General features: G+C 41.0%; 1 protein-coding gene across 13 annotated transcripts in view; it reads right to left on the reverse strand.

Moving 5' to 3' along the window:
* The window catches only part of ARHGAP44 (Rho GTPase activating protein 44), a 132,226-nt gene that overhangs the window by 15,149 nt on the left and 104,636 nt on the right, over nucleotides 1-12,441 (reverse strand). For all 13 annotated transcript variants that reach the window (XR_011558062.1, XM_070739715.1, XM_070739711.1 and 10 more), the window contains exons 14-16: nucleotides 7,273-7,386; nucleotides 5,894-5,985; nucleotides 4,638-4,818 (exon numbers count right to left, since the gene is read on the reverse strand). Coding sequence is in view for 12 of the 13 variants with exons in the window: in XM_070739715.1 (XP_070595816.1) it covers nucleotides 4,638-4,818; nucleotides 5,894-5,985; nucleotides 7,273-7,386 (387 nt within the window). In the remaining variant the exon portion in view is untranslated. The remainder of the gene's footprint in view (nucleotides 1-4,637; nucleotides 4,819-5,893; nucleotides 5,986-7,272; nucleotides 7,387-12,441) is intronic.

Here is a 12,441-nt window from a genome sequence, read left to right on the forward strand (position 1 = left end):
TCCTAGGCAGCAGGGATGTGAAAGGCCTCTACTGTCTGATCTTATAGAGCCTTTGCCTCTACATGAAGTAGCTCTATTTGTCCAAACACTTGCTCCATTCCAACTGCAGGGAAAGAGATGCTGGCTTTTATGCTGCCTTGCCATGATCCACAGTTGGGCAAAAGAGGGCTTTGTCTGCCAAGGCCCTGGGTGCTCTGAACAGGCTGGGTTTGAATACTGGGAAAAAAAGGATTGGTCCAAGAGCTACCCAGAAAATACTGTACCTTTGGATTTTCCTAAGGCTGCATGGACAAAAACACACAGACATTAGTGTAACACAAACTAAGGCTAAATGGCTCTCCTCCTGCACCAGCAGTGGCTGTCTATGGGGTGAGGGTAAGGGAGGAAGCCAGCGAGGGTAAGAGAAAAGCCTGGGAATCTAGCAGCAGTGTCTTACTACAGAGGAAGCAGGGTGTTTAATGGAAAGAGGAACCAGAGAAAATGGAAGGATTCTGGGAAAACAATGAACTCCCCCTCAGAATGTTAAGAGGTGATTAGGAGAAGCAGAATGAAACAAATTATAAGGATCGTACTCTTGCTGCTCCAAGCCTTGTGAAGATAGGGAGCCAGAGGATCTATAGGATGGATGAATACATCAATGAAATGGGGATGTGTCACAACTCCTGTGTGGTTCTTCTCTCTGGTTCAAAGGAGTTAGGTGTTGTTCTTGGCAGCTAATGTTTAATGTCTGATGTGAGGACAATACTGGGAACTGAAAGCTATTAGCGCACATGGAAAGCTTTAAGAATCAGCCTATCGTCTTTCTCTTTCTCTCTCTCTCTCCCCACCCTGGATAATTTGTACTCTCCTTATTTCTGTTTGCTTGGGCTCCTCCCATCACAATTGTCTTGGGGGCATCTGAATATAATTTCGCCCATATTTGTATAGCCAAGGATAGAATATTGTTCTGTGACAGGGAATTAGGTCATGAAAAAGTTAAAAACATAAATTTGTATTTCTGCCCATGCCTGACTAGTTTTATGTACTGAAACCTTGGCTTAATCTATAAAAACAACAAATAGAAGCAGGGTAAGAACAATACATGACAATCCTCAACTGTTTGAGGCAAATTTTGCAAATGTCCCAAATACAAAGTTACAGGGCTCGAAGGTTGACCAATTTTAACCTGAAACATCTGGGTGCAACCTTTCATCAGATGAACTGGCACTGAGAGGGGGAAAGCATAGAAAGAGAGTGCCATGTGCTTCAAAGGATATACGTTCCTCTCAACTTTGCCTCTGGTTCTCAAAGGATTTATCTGAGAGATTTGTGACTCTTCATTAAAAAGGGAAAGTCCCCAGCCTCTGCTTTAGGGAATCTCTATTAGGAAACAGATTTTGTTTTATTCAAACCTATTCCCTTTTCATAAGAGTTTGGTGTTTCTTTTAGCCACTGCAGGTCAAAGAATGTGTCCAAGACTTAGATTAGATTAGGTAGATTAGTTTGTTGATGATAAACTGGCCTGGACATTTTTGGCTAATGATGGAAAGAGCTCATATGTGGGACATTAGATATATATGCCTGACTATGTGGAAATGTAATTGGTAACATACAGATAACACATTCTTCTCTTGATGATTCCTCAAAATAGAAGAAATATTAAGGCTCAGCCCTAGCTTTCAAAGGGCAAGATGTGGAAGGCTGCTCACAGAGTCACTCGTTAGCATCCTGTCTGACAATGCGTCTCACAGTAATGCGAGCTAAGACACAGCTAGTGTACTGGTGGAACAAATCTGTCACTGAATGTGATCCTATCTAGGAGAAGCACAGTTCCTACTATTAAATGAAAGAGATGATGGCAGTGAAGAGGATTAATGTTGTGTTTACTTTCCACAGTATCAGTGAATCACTTAATACGATACTTGTTTAGTTAGTAGGCTGCTCAAGAAATATTTGGAGTCAAACTAAATATCGTACTCAATGGATCTATTTACTGAGTTGGCAAAGCATTTTGAGGGCTAAATAACACAGATTTTCTTTAAATTGGAGAATATAGTTCAGGGGTTATACTTGATTTCACTGTGGACCGCTGATTTCACTGTGTTTGACCTTGGGGAGGATGTAGTGGGCGGGGCCATCTCAACATCATTGTGTCGGGGGCACCTGTGGTGGCCTGACTGCTCTGCCAGAGAAACAGGCTCCTGGGATAGCCTCCTGTAATCCTCTGCCAGTGAAAATGGAGCTTGAAGGGCTGCATGTTGTCCTCCCAAGCTCCGCTTTCATTGGTAGAGACACCACAGGCCACTCTTTTGCTGTTTCCAGGGCGGTCTGGTGGTCCATATCTAAGCACTCCATGGGCAGAATCCAGCCCCTGGGTTTTGAGTTTAACACCCCTGGTCTATATTGTCCATACAGAGATCATTCTGGAAATCCACCAAGTTGGGAGGTCAATTTCAATTACTTACAATTACTTCCTGCTATCAGACTCAGCTCAACCTGTTAGATTATATAGGAAAGGGCTCTTTCTTATTCCATAGTTTAGAGATATTGATGGCATGGTAGTTTTAGAAAATTATTTTTAAAATTCAAAACTTTTTCAAAAAGTCTTTAAGTTAAGATGACCTTTGCCTCTTAGTGTTTCTTCTATTTTAATTTTGGTTTTTTTGTTACTTAATTATTAAAAGTTTTGTTATTGGGCTGTGCATTGTTTTAATCCTGTTGTTCTTACTGTGTCTACTGAGAATCTCAAGATTGTGGTGGATAAAAAGAATGAATGAATGACTGTGATGTGAGAAGTAGACAAGATGGATATAAGAATTATGCCATCTTTATTAATAAAAGCAAGCAAATAAGGGTTAATTGAACAGCTACAGTTAATGATTCTTTATGCAATGGGGAAATGCTCACCAAAGGAGGTGGGTACATATTGTTTTGAAGAAGACCTTTCTGGACTCTGAGATCTTAGATAAGTACTACTCAGTAGTGATCATTTCTTTGTAATCGTTTCTTTACATGTAGATACATGTAAATAGATATATGTGACAATTTGTGCCTATTTCTTTGTAAATAGACAATTTGTATCTTTTCCTTTGTAAATGGATACATGTAAATAGATATACGTGACAATTTGTGCACAGTTATGAGAATGAGTGCTATGTATAACTATTATGGTATGGTATGATGTACCTAATTATTCAAGCTGTTCTACTCCTGTAATAGGATTAAAGTGATTTGCTATTACTTCCTTCTGAATTTTTTAAAAAATCTCAGCCTTGGCATTTGTTGAATGTTACTTTGTTGTTAACTATCATTAGTAGCAGTAACAGTAGTAACAAAGACCATCCTGCTTAGCTTCTGAGTCCAGACAAAGTCATCCAAGTGCTCACACATTCTCAGGCAACAAATAATGATAATAAATTGCTTTGTTTTAAGAGTGAAGCCAGTCACCAATCTCCTAGAATGTGGAATTGTTTGCTAGTATTTGTTGATCTTTGTGCAACTAGACAGGAGACAAATGCATGTCATTGTTGGACAATGAAGGCTCGACAATATCCATAGGTTAAACTGGATAGTTACTGCACAGGGAAGCAAAACCCCTTTCCACTGTTGCTAATAAGCCTGGATTGCATAACTCTCCAGAACTATTGCTACCTTCCAGCACTATGGTGTGCTCACATGCCAATCTAAAACATACTATCATGGTCTAATAGAACAAAACCATAGTATAATTTCTGAATCCAGGGTACAGAGGCTCAGGCCAAAGACATTTGATGTCTTCTTGCATTTCTTATGGCAGTAGGAAACACATGATAAGAATTAAGCGTATTTGGCTAAATTGTCAAAATACAAGGGGGTGATGAAAATAGGCAAATATCAAAGTGGCCAGGCTTATTTAATCATCAATGCTTGTACTAGTCTTTTACTCCTAAGTAGTCTTGATGATAACAGAAGAAAGGGAGTTGATGATGGTAAGAGATGGAAGAGATTGCTTTGAATGGTATCTCCTAGCACAGGGGTATCAAACTGGTGGCCCATGGGCCGGATCCATCACGCACAAGCCATGCCCGCCCTGGCTCCAACAAGGCTAAAAACCCCATCATAATATGTCATGATATGTCTCATGACACAACTTCCCTCAATCCTCTACTAGAATAGAGAGAAAAATATAAGATTGTAATCAGATGCATAATTAATTTAGTTCATAGTTCATGACAGACAGATAGCACAGCTTTCCTCTGGAAAAGTTGGCCAACTCAGGATGACATTCTAATATATTAGAGTAAGCATAATGGGCACATAATCCTTGGCCTCATAGATCACTGCCCTGGATTCTGCCAACTTACCAAAACTTTCTCCCCTCATTTATCCAATAGAACAAATACCACTAGCAGAGGCCAGGACTAGTCAGGCAGCCAGGCAGCCAGGCAGGCAAAATGGTATATTTCCTTTCAATAGGCCACAAGTCTCATGCTTGAGGATGGAAGGGGCACTTAAGAGCAGGGTGAAATGTTATGACAAGGTGATGAGGCACCTATTCTGCTTGAAAACCTATCCATTATTTCACCTAGGAAGTAGCACTGCAAATCAACATAGCTTATTCTAGCTTGCACCCCAGATTGTCCCAATACTCTCTCACAACAAAGCAAAAGAATCCCTACCCATCCTTCTTGTAGAACTCAAGCATCATGTTGTCCGTGGCCACACTGAGTGGTCGTCGGGTCTGATCTGATGGTTTGTGGTCAGTGTGGTCCATATCAGGTGATGGCATAGAATTGTAGTTTGCATTGTGGTTCACATGCACAGGGCTTCCATAGTTCCCAGTCAAGTTGAATTCAATGTCTAATTTGGAGAAACAGCAAAATAGTCATGCAATGCATGTGTTACAAACAAAGGCCCAGCATAGACTAGATTCCATCTCAAATAACCTGATCCCAGCATACAACGGGAATGGGATAACTTGCCATAACCAACCGGTTGCTGCAAATTCATTGTGGCCAACTCACCATGGCCAACTCACCAGGGCTGGGTTTTACTTACCTTCCCTACCAGTTTCGCAATGTATTGGAAGTATGTATTTGGCGTCATGTTGCACAAATGTCACGTCATGCAAATGACTCTCTGGTCATGAGTACAAGGCTCTGCACATGTGCAGAGGATTCTTTGCCAGCTGCTTTCAAGGAGTGGTGACCATAGAATCGGTGTCAGGGAGTGGCCAGCCAGCCATCGCTTTCGGTTCAACGAGTGGGGGCAAATTTCCACCACTGGTATGGGTGAACCGGTCCAAACTGGCAGCAACCCACCACTATAACTCACCAAAGGCAGCTTGGTGCAGGATAAGTCACCATGGCCAACCCATCGTGAAACAACTCACAATTTTATTTAATTATTTAAAATATATAATAATTATTTTAATTTTTACCATTCACATTTCATTCTGTCTTTCCTTTTGCATCCTTTCTTTAATGATTATATTCCACCATTTGATATTCACATACCTCTTGTCCTACAGTGAATGTGGCAAGTTGATGTAGCGAGTTGGCCATGGTGAATTGTCATAGACACAAACACACACATACACACACCACCACATATAAGAAGGCAAACTAGCAAATTCTTATAGGATTTATCAAGTGATAAGTAAAGGTAAACTTAAAGAAAAAGCATAAAATCACATTATCTTGGATCTCCAGCAGCTGGTATCACAATTCTCATTTTTAAATTACAGTCTTAGACACCACGACCTGACTAATTATTAGAGAGGTATTAGTCATCTAGGAAAGAACAATAGGTAGTAATTGAGAAAGAGTTGCACAAGCAACAGAAGTGATACCTAGCTCTCACTACTAGCCCTGGTCTCATCTGGCTCTGCTTGACAAAAGCATCTGAAAAGAATAGATGGAAAAAAGCTTCTTACCTCCAGGAAAGAACCAATCAGCATGCTGAATAAGGGGTTCAATAATTGCAACTATCTGTAGAGAGACTGTTGCCATCATCTCTGTGATGTTTCTGAAATGAAAGAAGAGATCCACAAGGACAAAGTCATGACAATAGTGAGGTCTTTTGGGTGAGGTCTCTATTCTTTTGAGTACAACAGTAGACTACACTTGAATTCTTTATTGGCCAAGTGTGATCGGACACACAAGGAACTTCTCTTTGGTGCCTATGCTCTCAGTGTACATAAAATGACTCCCGGTCCCTATTTGGACCGGGAGTCATTGCTCACAGTCACTCATGCCCTCATCACCTCGAGGCTCGACTACTGTAACGCTCTCTACATGGGGCTACCTTTGAAAAGTGTTCGGAAACTTCAGATCGTGCAGAATGCAGCTGCGAGAGCAATTATGGGCTTCTCCAAGTATGCCCATATCACTTCAATACTCCGCAGTCTGCATTGGTTGCCGATCAGTTTCCGGTCACAATTCAAAGTGTTGGTTATGACCTATAAAGCCCTTCATGGCACAGGACCAGAATATCTCCGGGACCGCCTTCTGCCGCACGAATCCCAGTGACCGGTTCGGTCCCACAGAGTTGGCCTTCTCTGGGTCCCGTCGACTAAACAATGTCGTCTGGCGGGACCCAGGGGAAGAGCCTTCTCTGTGGCGGCTCCGACCCTCTGGAACTAGCTCCCCCCTGAGATTAGGATTGCCCTCACCCTCCTTGCCTTTCGCAAACTCCTTAAAACCCACCTCTGCCGTCAGGCATGGGGGAACTGAAACATCTCCCCCTTTGCCCATGTTGTTTTGATGTTAGATTGATTGTGTGCTTGTTTTTTAATATTCTGGGGTTGTTGTTTTTTATGAATTTTTTAGCTTAACATTGTAATTGGATTGGTGGGTATTGGATTTGTTATTATGTATTGTTTTTACTTTGTTGTGAGCCGCCCCGAGTTTGCGGAGAGGGGCGGCATATAAATCCAATAAATCTAATCTAATCTAAAATAAATGATACATTTGTCAAGAATCATGAGGTACAACACTTAATGATTGAGATAGGGTACAAATAAGCAGTGACTGAACTAAATGATAGAACTAAAAGACTGGAAAATCTTGAAGATCTGCTGCTTCTAATTTAAAATTAACCTGTTTTGCATCTTGCTTCTTGTGCCATGTCCCATTCTCTAAAAACAATTTTAGGTGTATGAAACCATTAAGATACTACAATTTGATCAAAGTATTCCTGATAAAATCAGTATCTGCCAAGTATAGCAAATAAAATATTTTTCCAGAGTTCACATGCTTAAGCTATAATATATAGAATTTTAAAACAGCAAAGCCCTAGACTTCAACCTCTTACCCTTCTGTCTGAGGCCAGAGGAGATTTGGCCCTAGCACAATGGCTATGTTGCTTGGTGTCATTTTGTTTGCATCTTGGTACTCGGTTAAGTTTGCAAGGAATTTGATTAGGTACCTGCAGTGAGATGAAATCAAGTTAAAATTGAAGTGAAAAAATTTTAGAGGTGGGATACAAACTCATGAGCTCAGTCTGGTTAATTTTACTTGCTAAAATGCCATCAACCAAATATTTTAGCTACTGGTAAATACATGAGATAAAAAAGGAGTAGGTAATTCAAACATCACATCCGTTTACAGAAAAGGGGCCAAGATATACCTCTACAGTATACTATAACAACCCCTTCTGCAAGACGGAACAATGAAGCAAATGACACCAACTGAGAACCATTTAAAAGCTGAAATGATGAAGATCTGATATGGGTCTCAACCTGTCATATTTGGGAAAAGTAAAATTCCTAGAAATTTATCTATTTATCCATCAATAATATTTGAAGTAGCCCATCGGGATTTAAAGTAACATTGATCCAAACTGTTAGTATTCTGGACCAGATCAGAGTTTCTACACTTGGCAATTACCTTTGATGGGCACTTGGGAGCACCCATTATGGCACTAAGGAAAACTGACAGAATCTGTTCATATGTTGTGTAAGGTAAAGGTGGCCCAAACAGTGGCACTTCTCTAGGTATTCAAAGCAGTATGGATAATTTGAGCCTTTTGCTTTTCTATTGCTTTGGAAAACAACACCGAGTACTTATATTGGTTAATTTCTTAGACTGTATTCTTATTAAATGTCCATTTGTGTCTTCATTTATTGTAGGAAAACATTAAAAAGCTCCCCTTCTCTCCACAATTTATGATCAAAATGGTGCCAAAGTTTTCAATTATTACTGCATCATCCGCATAATTGAATTTTTCTTTCTGTTAATTTTAGGACAGGGATATTGAGGGAGTAGATAAATTTTACCAGAATGTGACCCCATTTTATCACATTGCTTATGTATCAAAAGGAGGAGGCATCTATCAAGTTACTCCAAACTGCCCTTGTGTGCTTCTTACTGGGTCAAATGCTGTTTGAAAATCACCAACCATAACTATAACTTTGAATGTTCTTTTCAGCAAAGAATTATAATCCCAGGTAGTGTTCAAATTGTTGATCTATCCACCTGGAAGCCTATTATTTGGATTCACTAATGTCCTTCCAATAACTCACAATTACATATATCAGCTTTCCATGTTCACAAGGTTTCCTATTGTAGTGGGGTTAAATGCAAGATGAACTCAAAGATTCTCCAGATTGCAGCAGAACAAAAGGGCTACTGACCATTGATCTATAAGGAGGAAATAGATACTTCTGTTATCCTTTTAACTTGTGTCTTCTAAAAAACAAGGGAGAACTCAAGTCAAAAAGTGGCTCAGTTTCAAACTGCTGACCTAATTCAGATGGATGCTATGTTTATCCTAGCATTTGAATAAAACCTTTTCTGATAGTTTGCAAGCAGTTCCTATACCAGTTAAGGCTTCTACCTGAGGGCTATTTAATTAAAATGGCAGGATCTAGATGATATCTTAAGGTAAGCATCATGCTAATAAATAAAGAATGAGTGAAGACTAGAGTTTTTGAGATGCTAGATCAATCTTTTAAACTGGAGTTTACTTTTCCTCCTTAGTTTTGGCAGTTGGGCTTTCTTGAAGGGTAGGTCATGAGGACAGCTCCCCTATTTCTCCAGACTCCATGGTCATGGCCTCTGGTGGCAGTATGAATTCTTCTACAACTGGGTTAATAAAAGAACACTTCCTCTTATTGAGTAGGAGCATCACACGTTTTAAAGCTATTCTTGATGATGATTCAAATGAAGAGGTTGGCTTGTTTAGTCCTGGGGAAATATCCCCTTCATATAGAAATAAAATAATGTTAAATGAATCAGCTGAAAATGCTGCTTGCAACCTTGATCTAATATCCTCAGGTTTTTCTACTATATGTCCCTGCTCTTCCTAGAAAAGCAATTTAGGGTATTGGAGTGGTTCACTTTTTTTTCTTGCAGTCTTCAGGAATCATCTGAAAAAATGGCAAAATCCTTTTTTTACTGCTGGTTCTGTGGCCGTGGCATGGTGGATGTGGCAGGGGAAAGTTACTGTAAAATCCCAATTCCCTCCCCACTCCTGGGGGAAGGATACTGCAAGATCTCCATTCCCACCCCACTCTGGGGCCAGCTAGAGGTGGTATTTGCCGGTTCTCTGAACTACTCAAAATTTCCACTACTACTTCTCCAGAACCTGTCGGATTTCTGAAAGTTTGTTATGTAGGTTTATGTGTTACCCTATGAGGGCCTTATCTTTCTCTCTTGCTACTGGTTGGCATTCTTCCCAAAGCTTAGCAGATGATATGCACAACTATCTTGAAATAGTCTTGCGGCAACTTACCAAAGTTCTTGCTAATCTTTAAAAATTGTTGAGGCCGAACTGATTGTTCAAAAGTCAGCACTAATTTCTTATGACCAGGTGACTGGGAAGCCGTGTTTTATCTGTTATTTCATTTGGATAATTCTTTATCTGAGAAGCTGGGAAAGAGATTTCACTATAGCCTATTTTGTGTTTCATTGTTTAGTAATATGAACCATGGCAATATACAACATTATTTTTTTAAACTGTTTCACCTTCACATATGTTTCACTTTGTCCTTTGATGCGAAGGTTTGCATTATGGTTGTTTGCTGCATAGAGATGAAATGTGGTACAGATAGTTCTTGCTTAGTGACCATTCAAAGTTACAGTGGAACTCCCCAAGGGTACTTATGACTTGGTTCAAGAAGTTCAACGGTAGCATTCAACATGGTCACATGATCACATTTTGGGTGCCTGACAGCTGGTTGGTTGAAGCATTCTATAATTTATGATTTATGATGCCTTTTTTTTTTGCCAGGAACTGGATTTTGTTGCCGAATTTCTGGCAAAAAAAAATGCCCAAGTCATAAGCATTGACTTGCTTAACAATTGTGGCATTCACTTAACTGCTGCAAAAATATTCATAAAATTGGGTTGGTCATGAAGGTAACTAACTCAACTTACAACCAGCATGACTTACGAGAGAAATTCCAGGCTCCTTAAGGTGAGGCGAGGACTACCTGTATTATTATCAATATGAATCAGCGGGTGAAGTCCAGCAGGTTCTAACAGGTTCCGGAGTAGTGAAAATTTTTAGTAGTTTGGAGAACCAGTAGCGGAAATTTTGAGTAGTTCAGAGAATTGGCAAATACCACGTCTAGTTAGCTCCAGAGTGGGGTGGGGGTGGACATTTTGCAATATCCTTCCCCTGCAACGCCCACCAAGTCATGCCACACCATGTCAATCAAGTCATGCCCACAGAACGAGTAGTAAAGAAAAAATTGGATTTCACCACTGATATGTGGACTTCTTTTTGTATTACAATACACAGTTTTGTCAACTGCTGGAGAGATTTTTTTCTATTAAATATTTTAATTCATCTAACTTTCTGCTGGCATCAGATGGCAGTTCAAAAATAGATATAATTGTGTGGGCAGTAAGCAAACAGTTTTTTTTTAAAACCAGGGACAAATCTGTACTACTTCCTAGCAGGTTGTTGGTTGCATCACTTATTTCACTCTAAAACTTAGATCCAGATTCTTGTCCACTTCTCTCTACCATAGTTTCATCACTGGATGTAATGGGTTGAAAGAATAATGTTGGAAGATCAGAGGAAGATCTGTAACAGAGAGACTGGTCTGACCTGAGAGAGTCCAAAGAAGGAATGGAGATGGGAAAAGTAGAGGGGACTCTCCCTGGTTATTTGGAAAGTAAAGGCAAGGGAGAAGGTTTCAGAGTTACAAGATACAGTTTGTGAAACCTTACAATAAAGGTAGTCTTAGTATTCATGATTTCTGGACTACCTTGAAGATTGGATGACAGTAACTTATCAATTTCCCAATCTAATAAAATATTATCTTTATTAACTATAGATCCCCTTAACATGGGGCTACCTTTGAAGAGTGTTCGGAAACTTCAGATCGTGCAGAATGCGGCTGCGAGAGCTATCGTGGGGCTTCCTAGATCTGCCAACGTTTTGTCAACACTCCGCGGCCTGCACTGGTTGCCGATTAGTTTCCGGTCACAATTCAAAGTGTTGGTAATGACCTATAAAGCCCTTCATGGCATTGGAACAGAATACCTTCGGAACTGCCTTCTGCCGCACGAATCCCAGCGACCAATTAGGTCCCACAGAGTTGGCCTTCTCTGGGTCCCGTCGACAAAACAATGCCATCTGGTAGGCCCCAGGGGAAGTCAGCGAAGCAGTGGAAGTGATGTGTCAGTGCCTGGAGGCTAATAGGGTCTGGATGGGTGTCAACAGACTCAAACTCAACCCTGATAAGACGGAGTAGCTGTGGGTTTTGCCTCCCAAGGACATTTCCATCTGTCCGTCCATTACCCTGGGGGGGGGGGAAAATTATTGACCTCCTCAGAGAAGGTCCGCAACTTGGGCGTCCTCTTCAATCCACAGCTCACATTAGAGAAACATCTTTCAGCTGGGGGGGGGGGGCGTTTGTCCAGGTTCGCTTGGTGTACCAGTTGCGGCCCTATCTGGACCGGGAGTCACTGCTCACAGTCACTCATGCCCTCATCACCTCGAGGCTCGACTACAGTAATGCTCTTTACATGGGGCTACCTCTGAAAAGTGTTTGGAAACTTCAGATCATGCAGAATGCAGCTGCGAGAGCAATCATGGGCTTCCCTAAGTATGCCCATGTTACACCAACACTCCGCAGTCTGCATTGGTTGCTGATCAGTTTCCGGTCACAATTCAAAGTGTTGGTTATGACCTATAAAGCCCTTCATGGCATCGGACCAGAATATCTCCGGGACCGCCTTCTGCTGCACGAATCCCAGTGACCAGTTAGGTCCCACAGAGTTGGCCTTCTCCGAGTCCCGTCGACTAAACAATGTTGTTTGGCAGGACCCAGGGGAAGAGCCTTCTCTGTGGTGGCCCCGACTCTCTGGAACCAACTCCTCCCAGAGATTAGAACTGCCCCCACCCTCCTTGCCTTTTGTAAGCTATTAAAGACACAACTATGTCATCAGGCATGGGGGAGCTGAGCCCCTGGGTTATATTATTTATGTATGGTATGAGTGTGTCATATGGTTTTTAAATAATGGGTTT

This window comes from Erythrolamprus reginae, chromosome 2, assembly GCF_031021105.1.
Source record: "Erythrolamprus reginae isolate rEryReg1 chromosome 2, rEryReg1.hap1, whole genome shotgun sequence".
Taxonomy (NCBI): domain Eukaryota; kingdom Metazoa; phylum Chordata; class Lepidosauria; order Squamata; family Dipsadidae; genus Erythrolamprus; species Erythrolamprus reginae.